We start from the raw sequence: 21,441 nt of genomic DNA, 5'->3' as shown, positions 1-21,441 counted from the left end.
CAGCCCTGACCCCCAGCTCCGAGCCCAGCCCCTCTGAGCTGGACACCGCCCGACCCCATCCCCGCCCCCATCCCTGACGGAACTCTGCCTGGCTTCCAGCTCTCCCAGTAGAGACCCGTGCGCACAGGGGAAGCAGGGTCTCAGCGCTGATGTGTGCTGTGAGGAGCTGAGGGCAGAATGTGCCCACGCGTCGAGGCCCTGCCCTCCAGGCGCTCCTGTCTGGGCTATCCAGCAGCAGCAGAAGGCTGCCATCACTGCTACAGCAGCTGACTAGGAAGCCAGCTCCAAGCAGGAAGGAAGGGGTGAGTGCCCCACAGGTTATGCAGTATCTCCATCAGGATCACCAGCAGGCAGCCTTCAGCCTGAGAGTGGCTCCTGCCGCGTGCCAGCCCGCTCCCCAGTGCTGGCGCAGAGCTGCCTCTCACTGCCATGAGCCAGGTCCGGGTGACTTTGTTTAAATGTGTTTGATAAATGCAGAGCATTGATCTGAGCTGGATTTGCCTCCTGCTGCATTCAGACCACAGCCTGCTGCAGGGAGCTGGGAAGGCAGAGCTGTTCTCCACTTGGGCTCGGGCTCAGTGGCTGAAGCCAAGGTTCATTTCCAGGAGGCTTTTCCGGGGCAGCCTGGGAGCACAATGTAGTAAAACCGCATCCCGTGGGCAAGTTAGTGAGAGGAAGCTCAGGGAGGTGTCCTTTGAGCAGGAAAAATCTACACAATCATCATTTCAGTGGTGTCACCCTCTGCAGTGTGGCAGGGGAAACTCACTCCTTCCCTGCAGATCTTCTGGCTCCCAGGGCCAGGTCCTCCAGTTGGTGGAAATGTTGATAATACAATGTCATTGGAAACGGGTCCAGCTGGGTATCATTTGAAAGCCCTTTCTCCCACGAACACAGTGGTACCAAACATGGCATCCTAGAACAATTATGTAGATATGTATTCGAGAAAATGTTTAAAATCAACATTTATTTAATCATACTTTAACACGGATGCATTGCTTCACAAAAAGAGACACTGCTCTTTGGTAATCCTTGGGTAATTAGACTTGACATGTAGGACTGAAAATGTGTGTTCATCAAAGTCATCATCAGTGTTGTGTTGTTTCTGTCTAGGGCACCACTGCTAGACACTCACACTGGTCCTCATCTGAGCCGAACTTGTATATTTCCGTGCAAGGCAGGCTGCTGGTTAAACATTTGTAGGGTGATGAGCATCTGGTCTTTGCGCATGAGCATTTGATTAGCTGAAGGATTGATTTGGAAACCACCATATTTCACACATAACTGATGTGATCAGTTCATCCTCCAAGCCCCATCCATGACCAGTAGGGGAGGGTAGTTTGGTTGCACTCAGTCATCCCAGAGCCATTCCATTGCTTCATAATTTGCCCTCTTGAGAGCAGGTATAAATGCACCCCTTGTCGGTGGCAATTCTTTTCCATTTGTCTGTTTCTTGGAAAACATCCACCAGTGTAGCTTTGCAAGTGTCGTACTGTTGATCTTCAAATGGTAAACTCGCCATAAGAATGCCTCCAGTGCATTTATGATCTCATCCGTGACTGTCCATTCCATGCACCTTCAGAGCAAGGAGAGAGACTTTGGAGGCTGAATCAAATGCATTTCAGTAAGATAATTTGGTCTTTCCAGCCAGCCTTCCAGTAGTGTGACATCCTGAAAAAATGTGGGAACCTGGCAGTGCGGTGGCTTTTAATGTCCTAAGTGATAGGAACACATCTCGGAGGGATATACAGCAATTCTGTTCCTCAGCAGTAGGCACAAAAGCAGAATCGTGCAGAAGTCTTGGTAGCATCTCACAGAGAGCTATAGAACACTTGTGTCTTGTGCAAAAATCCAGAGGTTAGTAGCTCCCCTCTGTGTGCACTGATGGCATGCAAATAATTTTAGTGTCTGCCTCCTCATGGGAACTACAGAGAAACTCCACTGAACAGTGTATGGCAGCAGTTTCATTATAGATGCCTTCAGGCTTATTGCGGAGGAAGCAGGTGTTCTCAAAATTCATGCCATGGGACCCAGTATGAGGCAAGTCTCGCCCACAACTGGCACTTGTCCCGGTATCTTCAACTTTTTCCTGATGCTCAATGCTCTTCCTCTCCAACTTTGCCAAATTCAGTTTATAGGTGCACTTCTTATTGCATCTAAGGTGCCACCAAGGGTTGTGTTTAACTAGGTCCTCTGAGATGGTTTTCTCCAAAGGTTCAGCTACTAGTCAGTACTCTTTGTCTCCCCATTGATGCCTGAAAATGATCAAGCTCAAAGTAAAAATAAGGAATTTGTAATAAATTACTTTGGGACTTCGCATTACAAAATGAATTAATGTATGTTATGTAACCATGTGCATACTGTTTGTGGATGGACTCCAGAAATTTCTGGCTGGATGCTGATGTTTTAACCATTTGTCTCCTCACAACTCTTGGCACAATAAACAAAGCCAATAATCAATACCACTGAACCGCTTCTTTTTTTGCCAATAATGGCAAACCAACTTGAAGAGCTCCTTCCTTCCATTTATGGTAATCTGTAACTTACAAAAATTAATCAGACCTCATGTTCTGAGCATTAACTTGCTCCAGTCATCCCTGGCCAGTGGAGAGGCCCTTAGTGGCTTGCTCAGAGCAGCTTTGCCATCTTAACCAAATCAGTCTGGGCTGGGACCAGGCCCAGGGAGTGGGAAAGTGGCTTAGAACTACTCCCCCTCCCCATGCCTTTCTCGGGTCCTGCAGTGAGTGCAGTTTGGCTGCACCCAGCCATTAGCCACTGACCCATTAGCCACTGTCTTTTTGCAATTCCTAGCAAATGGAAAAAAGGTGCACATTTTTAACAGTGAGGGGAATTACCCATTGGAAGAGCTCACCCTGTGACACTGTGGATTCCCCATCACTTGGAGTCTTTCAATCAAGATTGTACGTCTCTTTCTAAAAAATATTCTCTAGCTCACCCAAATGTGAGGGGGTCAATGCAGGGATTCTGGGGTGAGGTTCTCTGCTCTGTGTTATGCAGAGCTAGGTGATCTAATGGTCACTTCTGTCCTTAGACGCTATCAATCTCTGAATTATTCGTCGCAAACATATCCTCCCTGTTTTGTTCTCCAACTGTTCATGAGCTGACCCAGATTTCTGAGGGGCTTGCTTGCTCCTCGCAATCCTCTGCCGAAGAGCTGAACTGCACCATTTTCGGAGAGTCATGAACTGTTCTCTTTGACTCTTTGCCATTTGTTACTCTGGGTGTGGGATTGATTACCTAAGTCACATGGTGGTGTTTCTGCAATTTGGAAACAGTAAACTCGTTTGAATGAGAGAATAATGAACAAACTTGGCAGTCTCATTCACAAAAATGTTTGCTGATCAATTTTTGTCATAGTAGACAAGCTTTAGAAATATATTTAGAAAATGTTAGGACAGTTTGGATCTTTTCCTGATCTCTTTTGCACAAAAAATAGCTTTATATTTCGCTCTATATGAGGACCCCAGATTTTAAAATAGCTGGGTTCCTTCCTTGCTGGTGGACAGAGAACAAGTATGTATTTGCTTTCTAATAGATTTTACAGTCCCCTTCCTCTTATCCCATTCCCCCCAAGGAAGTGGGCGGGGGGGAGAGTAAGGGTGGCCAGGAATGACTCCCAGCACAAGTATACCAGTTCACACATAAACACGCTCATTTGCACACACATCTGCTCATTCAGAAATGAAAGCTCCTTGCCAGATATCTGTGCAAACAGAATGTTCACAGAAAGCAACCCAAAAGGGGTCTGACAATATTCAATGAGCAAATCCCTCATGGGACTGAGCAAACAGGTCTGTGACTACCCCGCCCCACTATTCAGCCAGCTGGAATGTATTATTCCTCGGCTTCTTCTAGAGTGGTTTCTGTTGCTGGTTTGATCCTGCAGCCGGCTGCACCTTGTTGTTGAGCAGATGCAGAATCCTCAGGCAGGGGGTAGCTTGCAAAATTGATTTCCTCTGGTTGGGTGTGTGTGTTCCTTTTTGAATAAAAGCTCTGCAGTCAGTGAGCAGTTCTGCCTTCACTGAGCAAAGACTCCTGGACAGCCTGAGGCACTTGCCTCATGTCTTCTCATTTCAGAGCAATTTTAGATTTGGTCTCTGCCCTCCCTGTTCATAACTGTCATAACAGGACTAAAAGGGGTGATTTGAAAGCCAGGATCTACTATAAAAGGAGAGCGCTTAGTTGCTTGGTTTAAGTTGCTCTTAAATAGACACATATTAACCTTTGGTGCTGAAAGACACGTCTGTGCCTGGAAGACATTGTCTACATCCAAAGACTGCACCATTTTAACTCAAATGAAGATTTAAATTGCTGTCGTGAAGCTGGTACGACCATCAGTGCAGACACACTCAGCTCAGAAACAACCAGCTCATATCCATGGAGCGTCACTTGGTCAGCTGGATTTCAGTGTGTCCGGGGATTCATCTAGGGCTGGACCTGTTCCCGTGGCAGCACTGCAGTGCTGAGACCAGAGTCCTGCTGTGCAGATTCCTCTCTGTCCTGTTGCCACCTATCAGTGCTGGGAACAGCTGGAGGCCTCCCCGGCTGGCTCTCTCTAGTGCGGGTTCTGCTGAGCCTCCAGCTCCGTCTGAGCCTTGCTGCAGGGGTAGCCTTAGCTAGGCCTCTGGGGCAGGCAGCAGCCTCTCTCCTGGAGCTAGGCACTGTTCACGTAGGCCCAAATTCACGAACACATGCTTCAGTCCATCCCTAAAGAACGTAACATGTCTGCTTACAGCTAAGCATCTAGTACAATGCTTTGCTGAATCAGGGCCCGTCCTGCCCAGATACTAGGGCGACTGGTGCCAAGTAAATAAAAGCACCAATGAAGGCTATGTGGAGTGACAGTACAGGTGGCATCAGGACTTGCCCCCAGCTGAACCCCTAACAGCAGGGAAATCTTGAGGGAAGGAAAAGTCTCCTTCTTCCTTGCCGCCTTCACATCCAAACCCCACTGTCAATGCTGCTCACGCCCAACAACACTGTCAGTGCACTCCCACACTCCAGTCACACCCAACCACACTGTCAGTGCTGCCCACACTCCAGTCACACCTGGCAACACTGTCAGTGCTGCCCACACTCCAGTCACACCTGGCAACACTGTCAGTGCTCTGTAACACTCCATTCACATCCCAACAACACTGTCTGTGCTCTCTGACACTCCAGTCACACCAGACAACACTGTCAGTGCTCTCTGACAGTCCAGTCACACCCCAACAAGGCTGTCATTGCACTCGGACAGTCCAGTCAGACCCTGAGAACACTGCAGTGTACTCAGACACTCCAACCACACGCAAGCCACACTGTCAGTGCACCCGGGCACTCCAGTCACACCCAGACCACACTGTCAGTGCTCTCTGAAATGAAAATTTGAAACATTTTGTTTCAAAAATATCACACCAAAATGTTCCAACTTTTCCAAAATATATTTTCCTCCATTGTCATTGGGCCAAAAGTATTCACTAAATTGGACCCAAATTCACAAATAGTTTAATTTGACCAAAAAATGCATTTTTCAGGAATACTATTCACAGAAATAAATAAATAAATAATATTCCCCAGCTCTAGTTGGTGATTAGGCCTAACTGGTGGATAAAATAATGAGGTACTAGCTAAGGACCTGGGGTTTAGAACCCCAGACTGTAGAACCTTGGGTAGTTGATATTCCCACAGTACCACCAAGAGGTTGTAAAGAAGTATAGCCAGGGAGCACTGTGGAGAGTAGGCACCACAAAAGGTACCACCCACAAGACCCAGATTGACAGTACCCTGTGGCCCTCCAATTGGCCCAGTGTCCCTACTTAACCCCTGGGGTTGGCCTAGGAAGTTGTTGGGGGCAATTTCATGGACCTTGCCCTGTCTCTGAATTCAGCCTGACCCCAACTTCTGCCTCCTGATTCTAGCCTAGTACTGCCTCTGGTCTTTGACCCTGGCCTGATTCTGACTCTGGTTTGTGGGACCTGGCTTTGCGATCCCTCCAACTCCTGCACAGTGATGCCTGTCCCTAGTGGGCAGGACCTCAGCCCAGCTGTGACTACTAGGCCAGACTGCCTGGTCCCTCACAGAGAGTCTATTCTGCCTATTGCTCCCTTTGGGGATCCTTAAAAAGAGTCTTTGGAGTGAAGATGGATGGAGTGACTGTTATCATCATGGCTGCCACCACCACTGTATCCTGGGATCCACCATGATACCATGGGCCATTTGTCATCCTTATCCTGAGAGAGGACCCAATCAGAGCGGAACAGAGAGAGGGACCCAGATGACATCTCCACCTCTACTAGCACTGGCTGAATCCTGAACACCACATGGGCTATGAGACTTGGTCTATTGCTGTCACCCCTCCATGTGTCATGTTTCCTTCCCCACCTGATTTCTTCTTTCCTGTCTTTCTTCCTTTGCTGTTTGCTTAATTGACTGGGCAAAGTGATGCCTAATGCTCAACTCGATGGCACTTCTGTCTGTCCACACTTCATTGTTTAATGTTGTACCAGTAAATAAGGGTTTTAGTAACATCTTATCCCTTGTTGGGCCAGAGACAGTCCCTCTTCAGCACAACACTCCTCCTGTTCACATCCCCACACACAAACCTCTCACCTGAGTTTGGTCGTTTGTTCAACCCAGGCAACCTGGGCATGGCAGTTAGAGCTTGAGTGCTGCTCTCACTCAGGCTGATAACACCCCTACTTGATCCTACTTTAACAACCAGTTAAAACCTCATCTATGTGGGGAAATTGATCAGCACAACTATACTTGGGTAGACAAGCCTAAATCACTGGAGTACTGATAGTCCTCCAGTGCCTTCCCACAATTCCCGGTGTGTGCCCAGGAGGATGGACTAGCTCTCCCATAACTCATTGGGAAAGAATCATAGTGGTTCCTCTTACTGCAGCACAGAGAACCATGGGATATTCCCCATCAGTCCTAGCAACACATGTGGTGGAGTGCAGCATCAGTTAGGACCCAGTAAATCAGGTAGGGCTTTGCAGATTGACTGCTCATACCCTCTAGACTCACCTGGCTGCTGATCACCTGAGTTAACTTTGCAGTGAAGACATAGAGATTCTTTTATCTCTTCCTATCTATTAATTTATCCAAGAGAAAGTTCAGCAGTAACTTGATCATGTCTGCAAGTACCAACCCAGGGAGAGGATTTCTGAGTATAAATGGCTCTTTCCTCTAGCAGACAAAGGCAGAATAAGAGCCAGTGGTTGTCATCCCATTTCCTGATTCCAGCAGCCAGTGCTTTAAGGAATACACCACAAATCATGATAAATTCACTAGAGTTGCAACACTGAAGCAAAGAATGCTGTACACAGCTGTGATTTCCTGGGTATTTAGTAGAAAGGAACCTAAGCCACAAGATTCAGATCCAGATCATTTTCTTAAACTTTTCTATAAAATATCTGCAAAATGCAACCCAAAGTTTCCTTGTCTCTAGAAAGCTGGCTGTTTTTAGGAAAACAAAACAACAACAAAACCAAGTAAAGTTGAGCCAAAATTGAGGAAGAAGGCCATACTGGTTTTAAAAAAATGACCTGGTTTAGAGGGTAAGTGAAGGCAGCTATAAAAAAACAAAAACAAACCCAAAACAAATAGAAGAAAGAGAAAGCTGATAGTAATGAATATAAATCAGAAGTTAGGAATTGTAGAAAATTGATGAGGGAGGTCAATGGACACAAGGAGAAATCTATGGTGTGACGAACTGGGACTGTTCTTAATGTGGTCTTTGAATGCTGAGTGGGGAGTGTTGGCTGGGAAGGCAGGGGAGTGGGGCTAGGACGGTCTGCATTGGGGGATGGGAGACTGGCCTTGAGGGAGAATACCTGAGCATCTAACATGAGAACCCAGGAAGGGGTTAGAGGCCAGGTGACATCTTGGCCCGGGAAACTGAACAAAGGCTGGGGAGAGAGTTTCAGGAGCTGGCTGGTGGAACGGCTGGCAGGCAGACGGGGCTCTGACCTTCCCCCCAGGGGGCTGTGGTGCCCCTGGGGCCCCAAGATGCACCTAATTGGGGGGGGTCCTGTTGTCTGTGCCTGCAAGACCTGTCTTGGACTGTATTCCTGTCGTCTAAATAAACCTTCTGCTTTACTGGCTGGCTGAGAGTCATGGTGAATCGCAGGAAGCCGGGGGTGCAGGGCCTTGTGTCCCCCCACACTCCATGACATATGGCCAGCGGAGTTAAGGACAATAAGGAGATTTTAAAACATATTAGGAACAAAAAGAATCCTGACAATAGTATCAATCCATTACTGGATGGACATAGTACAGTAGAACCTCAGAATTATGAACACCTCAGGAATGGAGGTTGTTTGTAACTCTGAACAAAACATTATGGTTGTTCTTTCAAAAGTTTACAACTGAACATTGACTTCATACAGCTTTGAAACTTTACTGTGCAGAAGAAAAATATTGCTTTCCCTTTATTTTTTATTTTTTTTTTGTAGTTTACATTTAACACAATACTGTACTGTATTTGCTTTTTTTTTATATCTGCTGCTGCCTTATTGTGTACTTCCAGTTCCAAATGAGGTGTGTGATTGACTGGTCTGTTCGTAACTCTGGTGTTTGTAACTCTGAGGTTCTACTGTAGAATTATCAATAATGCAGAAAAGGCAGAAGTATTCAATAAATATTTGTTCGGTATTTAGAGAAAAACAGATGAAATACTCTCCTCATATGGTGATAACACTCTTCCCATTTCACTAGTATCTCTGGAGCATGTTAAACAGAAACTACCAAAGTTAGACATTTTTAAATTAGCACATCCACATATCTTGCATCCAAGAGTTTTAAAAGAGCTGGCTGAGGAGCACGCAGGACCATTAATGTTGATTTTCAATAAGTCTTGGAGTACGGGGGAAGTTCCAGAAGACTAGAAGAAAGCTAATATTGTCCAATTTTTAAAAAGGGTAAATGAGATGAGTTGGTTAATTATAGGCCTGTCAATCTGACATTGATCCTGGGCAAGATAATGGAGCAGCTGATATGGCACTCAATAAAGAATTAAAGTAGAGTAATGTAATTAATGCAAATCATCATGTGTTTATAGGAAAATAGATCCTGTCAAACTAACTTGATACTTTTTTTTATAAAATTGAAAGTCTGGTTGATAAAGATAATAGTGTTGATATAACATACTTAGACTTCTCTAAGGCATTTGGTTTGGTACCACACAACATTTTGTTTGAAGAACTAGAACAATGTAAAATTAACATGGCGTACATTAAATGGATTAAAAACTGGCTAATTGATAGGTCTCAAAATGTAGTTGTACGAGGGGAATCATTCTTGAGTGGGTGTGTTTCCATTGGTGTCCCACAGTGATGGGTTCTTGGCCCTACGCTATTTAACATTTTTATCAATGACCTGGAAGAAAACATAAAATCATCACTGATAAGTTTTCAGATGACACAAAAATTATGGAGGGGGGCTGCAGGTAAATAATGAAGAGGACAAGTCACTGATGCAGAGCGATCTGCATCACTTATAAATTGGGTGCAAGGAAACAACATGCATTTTAATATGGCTAAATGTAAATGTTTACATCTAGGAACAAAGAATGTACGCTGTACTTGCATGATGGGGGACTCTATCCTGGGAAGCAGTGACTCTGAAAAAGACTTGGGGGTCATGGTGGCTAATCAGCTGAACATGAGCTCCCAGTGCAACACTGTAGCCAAAAGCGCAAATGTGATCCTTGGATGAATAAACAGGGAATGTTGAACAGGAGTAGAGAGGTTGTTACCTCTGTATTTGTCACTGAGTGCGACCGCTGCTGGAATCCTGTGTCTGGTTCTGGTGCCCACGGTTCAAGTACCATGTTGATAATTAGAGAGGGTCAGAAAAGAGCCACGAGAATGATTAAAGAATTAAAAAACATCACTTATAGTGATAGACTCAAGGAGCTCAGTCTATTTAGCTTAATAATGAAAAGGTAAAGTGGTGACTTGATCATAGTCTATAAAGACCTACATGGGAACAAATATTTGATAAAGAGCTCTGAAACCTAACAGAGAAAGGTCTAACATGATGCAATGGCTGGGAGTTGAAGATAGACAAATTCAGACTGGGAATAAGGCGTACATTTTTAACAGTGAGAGTAATTAACCTTTGGATCAGTTGACGAAGGGTTGTGATTGATTCATTATCACTGACAATTTTTAAATTGAGATTGGATGTCTTCGTAACAGATCTGGTTTCAGAATTATTTTGGGGCCTGTGTTCTAGAGGAGGTCAGACTAGACGATCACCATAATCCCTTCTGGCCTTGGAATTGATGGTTCTGAGTGCACCTGGCTCATGGCTCTGAGGAGAGCAGGCCTGGGTGTCTGACACTGATCAGATGATTTTTCTGTCTGTTGAAGGAATCAGCCCTGCAAATCCCAGTGTTTCATTCACTGGTTGGTGTTCACCATAAAAACATGAGAACGGCCATATTGGATCAGACCAAAGGTCCATCTAGCCCAGTATCCTGTCTTCTGACAGTAGCCAATGCCAGGTGCTCCAGAGGGAATGAACAGAACAGGTAATCATCAAGTGATCCATCCCCTGTTGCCCATTCCCAGCTTCTGGCAAACAGAGGCTAGAGACACCATCCCTGCCCATCCTGGCTAATAGCCATTGATGGACCTATTCTCCATGAACTTATCTAGTTCTTTCTTGACCCCTGCTATAGTCTTGGCCTTCACAACATCCTCCGGCAAGGAGTTCCACAGATTAACTGTGCGTTGTATGAAGAAATACTTCCTTTTGTTTGTTTTAAACCCAGTGCCTATTAATTTCATTTGGTGACCCCTAGTTCTTGTGTTATGAGACAGCGTAAATAACACTTCCTTATTTACTTTCTCCACACCAGTCATGATTTTATAGACCTCAATCATATTCCCCCCTTAGTGGTCTCTTTTCCAAGCTGAAAAGTCCCAGTAATCTCTTCTCATATGGAAGCCGTTCCAAACCCCATATCATTTTTGTTGCCCTTTTCTGAACTTTTCCTATTCCAATATATCTTTTTTGAGATGGGGCGACCACATCTGCACGCAGTATTCAAGATGTGGGCATACCATGGATTTATATAGAGGCAATATGATAGGGATATTTTCTGTCTTATTATCTTTCTTAATGATGCCCAACATTCTGTTCACTTTTTTGACTGCCGCTGCACATTAAGTGGATGTTTTCAGAGAACTATCCACACTGACTCCAAGATCTCTTTCTTGAGTGGTAACAGCTAATTTAGACCGCATCATTTGGTATGTATAGTTGGAATTATGTTTTCCAATGTGCATTACTTTGCATTTATCAACATTGAATTTCATCTGCCATTTTGTTGCCCAGTCAACCAATTTTGAGAGATCCTTTTGTAGCTCTTCACAGTCTGCTTGGGACTTAACTATCTTGAGTAGTTTTGTATCATCTGCAAATTTTGCCACCTCACTGTTTACCCCTTTCTCCAGATCATTTATGAATATGTTGAATAGGACTGGGCCCAGTACAGACCCCTGGGGGACACCACCATTTACCTCTCTCCATTCTGAAAACTGACCATTTATTTCCACCCTTTGTTTCCTATCTTTTAACCAGTTAACAATCCAGCTACACCGACCCTCTCTGTGCCATACGTTAGAGCAGAGGTACAAGGCAGAAGGAGTCACTCGCTCATCATGCATCAGTCTGTAGAGATGGTGCAGAGGTTGTTTATAATTGTGGAGTACAGGGGAGGACTGAGGTTTATTACAAAGAAGGACTTGTAAACAGGAAGAGCATGTGGCCCTGGGGGTAGGTTTAATAGCGATGCCTGGTGCACTCGGGAAGCGGATATAGCTGGTTAATGAGGGGTCCCTGCTCCCAGCGCCCTGTCTGTGACTGGGATCCCAGCTGGTACATACACAGTGCGGGTCACAGGGAGCACACATCCAGCACTTTCCGGCTCTACAGAGGATGTGTGGCTTGTCGGGTCACTGCTGAGCTTCATGGGTTGGAGTAGTTCTGGGTGCTGGATGTGACCCTGGATGCTTAATAGCCTTCCCACCCATGCCCTTGTCCCACCTTCCTGTCTTGCTGTACACCAGAGCCAGCAGCTGCGATTCGTTATCTAACATCCCATATGGCGCTATAAGGAATCAGAGGGAAGGAGCATAAACAGATGAATGACTCTGCCTGGCACAAGCCGCTCTCTTTCTCCTGGAGTGGAATCTGATTCTGGACTGACCCTGTGACACTCCCCCAATCACCAAGAAGAAGAAAATGGACAGAAAGACAGGGAGGGCCTCTGGGACCCTGTGTCAGTGGAATGGGAGGGTTGGGGGCCCTGAGCGCTGCTCAGGCAGGAGGAATATATGGAAATCGCCTGTGAACAAATAACTGACAATAGCAATTATGGCAGGGCTCTGAACTGGGGGCTGTTCTGTGCCCCAACCGCCCCCCACCCTGATCTCTTAAGCCCTTCCCAGGGAGAGGGAGTGTTCTGTGGAAGTGAGGGCTGAGAGTGCATATTAGTGGTTTAAGGATGAACACTTTTGCAGGGACGTTACAATTATTCCCTAAACAAGAATCAGAAACTCTGAGCATTCAGAGCTAATCTTAAATGTGAAAGAATCCCAGAGGGTCGGGAAATGTGCGGCGAAGGTGCTCAAACGGCCGTAACTGTGCCTTGCACTGGCCTTTGGTCCTCCTTTTTTTTTGTTCTTTTCTTATTTAAGCACTGAACCTATGACTGATGGTTTGTGCTATTGGAGGTGGGGGGTGAACAGCTTTCATTTAGGGCTTTAAGAACTCATGGATGATGGCAGGCCACGTGTAGCCTGGAAACCTTTGCCAGTATAGTAATGATGGTCTAGCTAGTCCGTATAGCTACATGGCAATACCCTCTCTAGTGTAGACAAGACCTGAGTTTGGAAAAGTCAGTTTCCAAAAAGACATGGGTGGGTGGAGGGCTGGCTAATCAGCTGAATACGAGCACCCAGTCCAATGCTGTGACCAAAAGGGCTAATGCGATCTTTGGATGCATGAACAGGGGAATCTCAAGTAGGTGTAGCAAGGTTATTTTACCTCCATATTTGACACTGGTGCAACTGATGCTGGAATACAGTGTCCAGTTCTGGTGTCCACAATTCAAGAAGGATGTTGAAAAGTTGGAGAGGATTCAGAGAAGAGCCACGAGAATGATTAAGAATTAAAAAACCTGCCCTATAGTGATAGACTCAAGGAGCTCAATCTATTTAGCTTAACAAAAAGGTTAGGGGTGTGCAATTACAGTCTATGAGTACCTACGTGGGGAACAAATATTAATAATGGACTCCTCAATCTAACAGAGAAAGGTATAACATGATCCAATGGCTGGAGGTTGGAGCTACACAAATTCAGACTGGAAATAAGGCGTACATTGTTAACAGTGAGTATAATTAACCATTGGAACAATGTACCAAGGGTCACGGTGGATTCTCTATCACTGGCAATTTTTAAATCGAGATTGGCTGTTTTTCTAAAAGATCTGTTCTAGGAATTGTTGTGGGGCAGTTCTCTGGCCTGTGTTATGCGGGAGGTCAGACTAGATGGTCACAGTGGTCCCTTCTAGCCTTGGAATCTAGGAATAATTGTCCCATGATCCGGCCCCTCCCATCCTCATCTTCTCTTTGACACCTTTTGTCACCATGTCTCTAAGGTGTTTGCATCCTAGGGCTGAAAAAGTCAGGTGTTTTGAAAGAGCTCTTTGGGGCTGATCTTCAATCCCTTTGAGCTGCTCACATTTCTGAATAACATCATAAAACCATTCTTGAAAATACAGCCGACACTTGCAAAGCAGAATGCCTAAAGTCAGGCTCCGAAGCCCACCGTTGCTTAGACCCATATCTAGGCATCTGGGGCCAGATTTTCAAAGAGTTCAGTATCTGACAGCTCCTATTTAAAGCACCTAAATGAAGCAGACAGATTTTTGAAAGTGACCAACCCTCAGAAGAGTATATGAAGAATAACAGGAGAGGCTGAGCAGCCTGCAAGCCTGGCCTCTGTATTTAAGTGCTGAAGAGCTTGTGCTTACTAGACTTTTGCATATCCCATGAACTGATTGCCAATTATCTCAAAATACTTAACATCTCTGTATGGGCTGGTTCTGATCTAGGGGCTTGGCACTGCCCTCAGAGCACCTGCTAAGCTCCTGCCGAAATCCATGGACTTCCCGTCCTGCCAACTTTGGGAATTTTGTCAGAAGTCTTGCAGTAATTGCTTTTTGTAAAGCCTCAGCTCCTGGAGTCAGAGGAATCTCAGCTTTCATTTTTAAAAAAGTTTTAGCCCTTCTGATTGCGGAGGAAAGCATAACCCAAGTGTGTCCTAAGGGCAACAAAAAAAACCCCAGCACTGACTATTAAACAAACCTCCTGATTTTAACCAGGTCTCCTGACTTTGGGACCTGACTGATGGGTTTTGAACACTTGGCCTTGGAGACATTGGCACATGCATGCATGAGCCCTCGCTCCAGTCAGGTTGGTTCTAAGCTGTAGTTTGTCTCTGGCTAGTTCAGGAGAACTGGGAGCTGGGCTCAGTCTGTGCTGAGTGTGTTTTTATGGCTTTGAGAGAGATTTTGGGAGGCCTGGGCAGCTGACCAGTAGCACATTCATAAAGTTATGGCAGGAATCACTGGAGGTGCTGTTACATACAGCCTGCAATTTCCTGTTCGCTTGCCAGCAGTGTTCAGTCTTGGAAGGAATGCTGTGTAGTCATTCCATCAGTGGTGCAGTTTCTTTGTAGGGGAGCTGTGCAAGCAGCAAGGGGTGGAGGGATTGCTCTGTCCCAGTCATTCCGACTAGACCTCTTCCGTGGGCCACGGTTGCTTCCCAGGCACTGGGCGTCGGTGTTGGACACTTGGCTAAGAGGCTGGGAAGGGGAGGCTGACGGTGGGTGGAGTCCTCTTACTGCTGTTTGGATATGCAATAGGGTGACCAGATAGGGACAGTCCCGATATTCTGGACTTTGTCATATATAGGCACCTATTAACCCGCACCACCTTCCTGATTTTTCACACTTGCTATCTGGTCACCCTAATATGCAAACAGCTGGCAACAGGCATGGTACAAAGTCCCTGATCCACCCAGCTCTGAACCTGGTGGCACTGGGTCCAAATCTGAACATGGGACCCAGCCTCTCTGTGGGAACACTGAGGGGGGCGGCATCTATAGCTGAGAGACTAGCTGGGAGCAAAGGAGTAGGGGGTGAGGGATGGGACAGTTTGATCCATTTCTCAGTGAAGGTAGTTGGAAGGGCTGCACAGTGGGATTTCCAGCGGGGAACAGCTTGCACAGCTCCCTTGGCTCAGTGACGGGGCCTCGCCAGCACCTCTCCAGGCAGTCCCAGCCATGGCCATGCCAGCGTGCAGCCAAAACCCCACCAGCCCCGTCTGGGGCTCTGGGACTCAGTTAGCTCAGAGCATTGTGGTGCTGTGCGGCTGTGCACAGAGGGACGCTGCCGTGATCACGGCCCGACAAAACGGGATTCTGGGTAACCCGCGGCTGTCTCTGGAAACCAAGCAACTGTCTGACCTATTGCCCCTCCCTCCCTCCCTCCCTCTCAGCAGCATTATCTGACCATGGTGAAACTGGGCAGCAATCTCTGTGAGAAGCTGGACAAGGAGCAGGGCACCGGCAGCGGTGATGACAGCTTTGACAACATCCCTTTGATAACGCCGCTGGACGTCAACCAGCTACAGCAGCCCTTCCCTGACAAGGTAATACCAGCGGTGCCCCTCGGTGGCCAACACCAAGTGCAAGTCCCCTCTGCCCCTGCTGGCCCCCTCACCCTGTCTGATGGGGCAGCAGTGGTGCTTTGCTGCTTCATTTGCCTCTCAGGAGCTATTAATCACTTTCCGGTTCTCCCGGGGCCCTGTGCTGTGTGTGAAACCAGCAGCCAAGCCCAGCATGCCCCCTGTTCCCACAATCCCCCTGCTGAGGTTGGGTTTGCTCAAGGGGAATTGGACTGTGCCAGCTCGGATGTGCGCGGCCATGTCCCAACACGTTCAGGGGAACTCAACAATAGTCAGTGCAGCAGAATCCACCCTTGGGCCAGTGACAAAGGGGCCACAATTTCCTTCGTGAGTGAAAATTACCTCACACGATTTTTTTCTGAAAAGGAAAAAAACAATGAAGTGAATAAAATTGAGTTTCTTCTGGATTCGGTTATGTGGGGGCGTGATTAACCAGGGGCGCCTCACCTTTTCCCATAGTAGAGCCAGGCTCTCAGATGGTGTAAATTGGGCTCTTCGTGCCAGCTGGGGACCTGGGCCAGAATTGCTCTCAGGCCATGGTGTCTGTGCCTCTTTATTTGCTGGTTCGAGAACATGGACAGATGCTGTGCTTAGCCCGTAGCTAAGCTTTGAGACTAAAGCTAACGTTCAGAACTGACAGCACTCTGATAGCAGCTCCATCACCCCCTCACCACAGGCCCCTCGCTCTCCCAAGGTAGGGTCCTCCCCCTGGGGCTCACTGAGCAAAAACATGCCATCTGCATGCTAGCTAGTCAGTGTGTGCAAGCCAATGTGTGCAAATAGGTCTCTGGTTCTGTGCAACACTTTTGTTTCCCAGGAGTGAGGGATGGACACTTTTGCAGAAAGGAGCCAATTCAGGGAAATCCAAACTTCTTTGTGAACAATTGGCAAACACAACACTGGGTCTGGGTTTGCTCAAGGGGAATTGGACTGTGCCAGCCGGGATGTGTGCAGCCATGCCCCAACACGTTCAGGGGAACTCAACAATAGTCAGTGCAGCAGAATCCACCCTTGGGCCAGTGATTCTCGTTTGCACTAAGGCCGCTATACGTTGCTGTGCCACTGTAAAGGGGTCTTACAGTGTGCACATGTACCCTGCCAGAACAAGTGGTGGAAAGGAGCATTGGTGTGAATGAGACTCCACCCCTATGTGTATGCTGGGGCCTCTGTGGAGGGCTGGAGGACAAGGGTGGAGTGAGGCAGGAAGCAGGAACAGGTGGAAAGGCAGGGCTCAGCAGTCAGGCAAGTAGGCAGGGTCTGTAGTAGGAGCTAGTCAAGATTCCTCTACTTGCTCAGACAACTTCCTGTGTCTCTTTCTGGTTTATATAGAGCTTCCCAGCCAATCAGTGGGGCTGGACATCTCCCCCAGTCAGGAGCTTTGTGGGTGGGGCCCTTTGTGAGGTAGAGCTTTACTGGCCCCCTTCTCCAGTCATTCAGGTGAACTGCTGGGTAGTGGCCATGGTTTGAATACTGTCTGGGGATGCCCGGGTCCGAGGCCTGCCATCCTTCACATCATCCCCTCTCTTAGGGCACCCTCTGCTGGGAGGGGCAGTTGGGAGTGGTGAGGAAATTGGTCCTGAATGTGGGTTGTAACATCCATGAGTGTCTGCCAGGAATGCATGTTAAACAGTCTTGGACCAGAATAAACCAGATGGGACTCAGCCTCCCTTATCGGCCTTATCAAAATGCTCATGCAGTTGGCTTTTTCCAACCAAAAAACATTGTCGGAAAAATTGCCAGCTGGCTGTTGGCTGAGCACCCTCTGCCCGATGGCCAAAGTTGGGGCTGTTGGGTTGGGGACTTGGAGCTGCCCCATGTGATGCTGTCTCTGTCGTCTCTCTCCTTAAGCCCAATTTCTCAGCTCTGTGTTTTGGATGGACAGTCTTTGCTCCTCTCTGCTAACCTGGGGTTTTCAACTGCATGCAATAACTTCAGTCTCACTATTAACATCAAGAAGACTGAGGTCATGCACCAGCCAGCTCCCCACGCTCCGTATTCAGAACCGTCCATCACTGTAAATGGACAGAGACTTCAGACAGTGGACCACTTCATGTACCTGGGCAGTATTCTTTCCCGAGCAGTGTCAATCGATGATGAAGTAAACTGCAGAATTGCTAAAGCCAGCTCTGCATTTGGCCGATTGCGCTTCAATGTTTGGGAACGTCGAGGGATCAGCCTATCAATGAAGCTGAAGGTCTACCGAGCAGTGGTGTTTCCAACTCTGCTGTACGCCTGCGAGACGTGGACTGTCTATCGGAGTCATGCACGAAGGCTCAATCACTTCCACATTTCCTGTCTGCGAAAGCTTCTAAAAATCAGATGGCAGGACAAAGTACCCGATACTGATGTCCTTACTAGAGCCAGTCTGCTGTCAGTTCACACATTGCTGATGAGAGCCCAGACCAGGTGGGCCGGACATGTTGTGAGAATGTCAGATGAACGCATTCCTAAACAGCTCTTCTACGGAGAACTCACTCAGGGAAAGCGCTCCCATGGAGGACAAAAGAAGCAATTCAAGGACACGCTGAAGACCTCTTTGAAGTCCTTCGAGATCAACACCGCCACATGGGAAACCTTCGCACTGAACCATTCAGCATGGCGTAGCCTCATTCACACAGGCAGTAATACCTCTGAGGCGAGGCGTATTGCTGAGGCTGAAAAAAAGCGTGAGCTGCGCAAGTCCAGAGCTGCTCGTACATCATCGACAGTGCCATTACATGTTTGCCCAATGTGTGACAGGACGTTTCACACCCGAATCGTACTGATCAGTCATCTTCGGACGCACAAAGCCTGGTCATCGAAAGAATGAGTTGTTGAGGTCTTCATCGATAACGATGGACGAACATCATCATCACTGGGGGGAGCGAGTGTCTCTGCATTTCAGTCTCCCCTGGCCCTGGCTCCTCCATCACTCCTCTCGCTTTGTGCTTTGTGGCGCCCATTCTCCACTGCATCAGAGCAGCACTTGGACATAGCGGAGAGTGGGAGTGCAGAGAGCCAGCGGCAGCTTCCTGCCCCTTGGCTGCCCAGCCCTGGAGAAGGTTAGGCCAGAGGGGACTTACTGTAATGTCACCAGAATAAGCCTGGGCCCACAACACCCTGGCCCATCCCCTCCTTCCATTGATGTGGGGAGAGGGTGTGGAAAGTGGCTATGCAATCAGAGAGTCCCCAGCATGGGGAGCTCTGCTGAGAATTTCTAGCTGCTCCATGCTGCATAAGAGGCTGTATCAGACCAGAGAATCTGGCCCAGTGTCTCCAGTGTCCCACTTGTCCCTTGGCATGTGGTGAGAGTTTTGCTTGGCTTTGCGCACATCTCTGTTGGGGGTCTGATGCCAGGCTGCCGGTTGTGGGCAGGGAGCCATGGTTTGCTCTTGCCTTGTCTCTGTTGGTGCCAGTCACTCTTGTATTCGTCTCCCGTGTCACTGGTTCTGGAGATGGAGAGGAGGCGAGTTTTGGGGTGTGGCTATACAGAAATGAATGAGGGCTCGCTCTGGAGTGAGCGTGTGGCTTTGGGTTGGGGGGTGTTTGCTGCTGGAGTGGTACCAAGGGGCTGGTGTCCTCGTGCGGTGTTGGTCGGGGGATCACAGCTGTTGTTACCGGGAGTTCAGGGCACAGACTTTGTTGGCACAGTTGCTTTTGGGAGTTTTCTCCCAGTCAGGATGATCGGCTGTTACCACTGGGCCAGACCTCACTCCTTATTGGAGAAGGAGTTGGGTGACGCTGCAGAAGGGTATTAACCGAGGGCTGTATTCATCCAGTGGTTTCTTTATGGCACAGGAGGTCTGTAGGGCTTCTCTGGCACTGTAACAGAAAGTCTGCAGCTCCTCGGCCATGTCCACACTACAAAATTATGACGACCTAACTTATGTCAGATACAGCCACCACGGTTATTAAATCACTTGTGTGTGTGCACACTCAGCTTCTTGTGTCAGCGGTGTGCATCCTCACCAGGAGTGCTTGTGTCGATTGCATTGTCAGCATGGGGCATTGTGGGAAGGCTGCAGGAGGCCAGTAACAGTTGATGTAAGCAACACAGCGTTTAAACTGACACCGCGTCAACTGAATGACATCGACCGTGACTCCGTGCTGCTTGGAGAGGTGGCGTTACTAAATCGGCGTCGAGAGGCACTGACGTGGGCGGAAGCCAAATTGAAGTGAAGACACTTCCACAGCTAGGTCAATGCGAGGCAGCGTATGCCGACCTAACCATGTAACGTAGACCAGGCCTCCATCCGTCTGGTGAAGCATGCCTGTAGCACACGTGTTCAGCTGCTGCTGGGTGCCTGCAGGCAGAGAGGACTTTGGTCAGGACATGGGGACCCTTCAGGGCTTGACTCTGAACTATCCTGGGGGTTATTTTCCAGGTTATCCCTCGTTGGCACATTCTCCTGTGGGCTGTCACAAGAGGACACTGGTGTAATTTGCTGGAGAGTGGGTGTGACAAGTCCCCACCATGCTGATCTGCAGAGGCTATGTGCCTGTTACAGCCCCAGCTACGCAGCCTTGTGCTTTTTGCCTGGGAGGTCCCCACTTCAATCCACAGGGTGCTGACTGTCACAACAGCAGGACCTCGTCACCAGCAACCTGCAGACACTGTGGCCCCAGTGCTCGGCTGCCTGGTGCCCCGAGCGAAGGGAGGGCAGAGTGTTCACCCCCAGTTCGCACTGGGGTTTGACCATATCAGGTGCAGGGAAGGCTTTGGGGCTGGTTTCTCAGCTCCACTCCATCCCATTTGCATTGCTCCTGCAGAGCTTCAGGGACAGAAAACTGCCCTGAGCAGGCTATTCCCTTTGCACAGCGACTCCCTGGCAGGTGTGGACCTGGGTGTGCCGGACGTATCTCATTTCCTCTTGGCCTTCCCAGAAATAAGGCGCACGTTTTTAACAGCGAGGATAATTAACCATTGGATCAACTGACCAAGTGCCGTGGTGGATTCTCCATTGCTGTCAATTTTTAAATCAGGCTTGGATGTTTTCCTAAAGATCTGCTCTAGGGGCAGGGCCAGGTCTCTGGCCTGTGCTGCACAGGTGGTCAGACTAGATGATCACAGTGATCCCTTCTGGCCTTGGGATCTATGACGCTGTGAACATGAATCCCCTGGTTGTGACGCAGTGCCCAGGGCCGTCAGGGCTGTGCCTCTGCAAGCTAGCAATGGGCACGCTCCAGCCGCTGAGCCCTCCAAGCGTCCCCTGGAGTGTCCAGCCCCTGGTCCACTGGACACGCATAGTATTCACAGATACACTGCTCCCAAAGGAACAGTGACCCCAGCCTATACGTTGCATCCCAGATCACAGTTCCGCTTAACACACAGCACCTAGATCTGACTATCGTGAAAACAAGTACAAGTGTATTGAACAAGGTGTAGAGAGTCGAGCAGCAGCGAGCCAAAGTATTGGAAACAAATGGTTACATGTAAAATCAAATCAAAACACGCCTCTAGAGTTCAGATTGAATTAACAAGATGCTGTCCTATCGAATTCATTGTACTTCACGCAAAGTCTTTGCAGCATTTTCCAGCCAGGCTGGCTCTGAGCCCCACCCCCCTTTCCTAAGACGGAAGATGCTGAGGTTTGGCTCCTTGGCAAAGGATGCTGGCAGTACCTCAGTACTCCCAGTTACACCCCAAGAATCCATTGTCTTTGCTTGATAACAGGTTGCCCCCTGCTGGTTTTGCA

General features: G+C 48.0%; 1 protein-coding gene across 1 annotated transcript in view; it reads left to right on the top strand.

The window, feature by feature from the left end:
* LOC112113917 (neuronal vesicle trafficking-associated protein 1) overlaps positions 1-21,441 on the top strand; it is a 46,027-nt gene that overhangs the window by 8,244 nt on the left and 16,342 nt on the right. Inside the window, exon 2 of the mRNA XM_024210374.2 lies at positions 15,578-15,730. Within this exon, the coding sequence (XP_024066142.1) occupies positions 15,593-15,730 (138 nt within the window). The 5' untranslated portion in view covers positions 15,578-15,592. The remainder of the gene's footprint in view (positions 1-15,577; positions 15,731-21,441) is intronic.

Source organism: Terrapene carolina, unplaced genomic scaffold, assembly GCF_002925995.2.
Source record: "Terrapene carolina triunguis isolate 2854851 unplaced genomic scaffold, T_m_triunguis-2.0 Scaffold148, whole genome shotgun sequence".
Classification (NCBI taxonomy): domain Eukaryota; kingdom Metazoa; phylum Chordata; order Testudines; family Emydidae; genus Terrapene; species Terrapene triunguis.
This window is presented reverse-complemented; position numbering and strand designations above follow the sequence as displayed.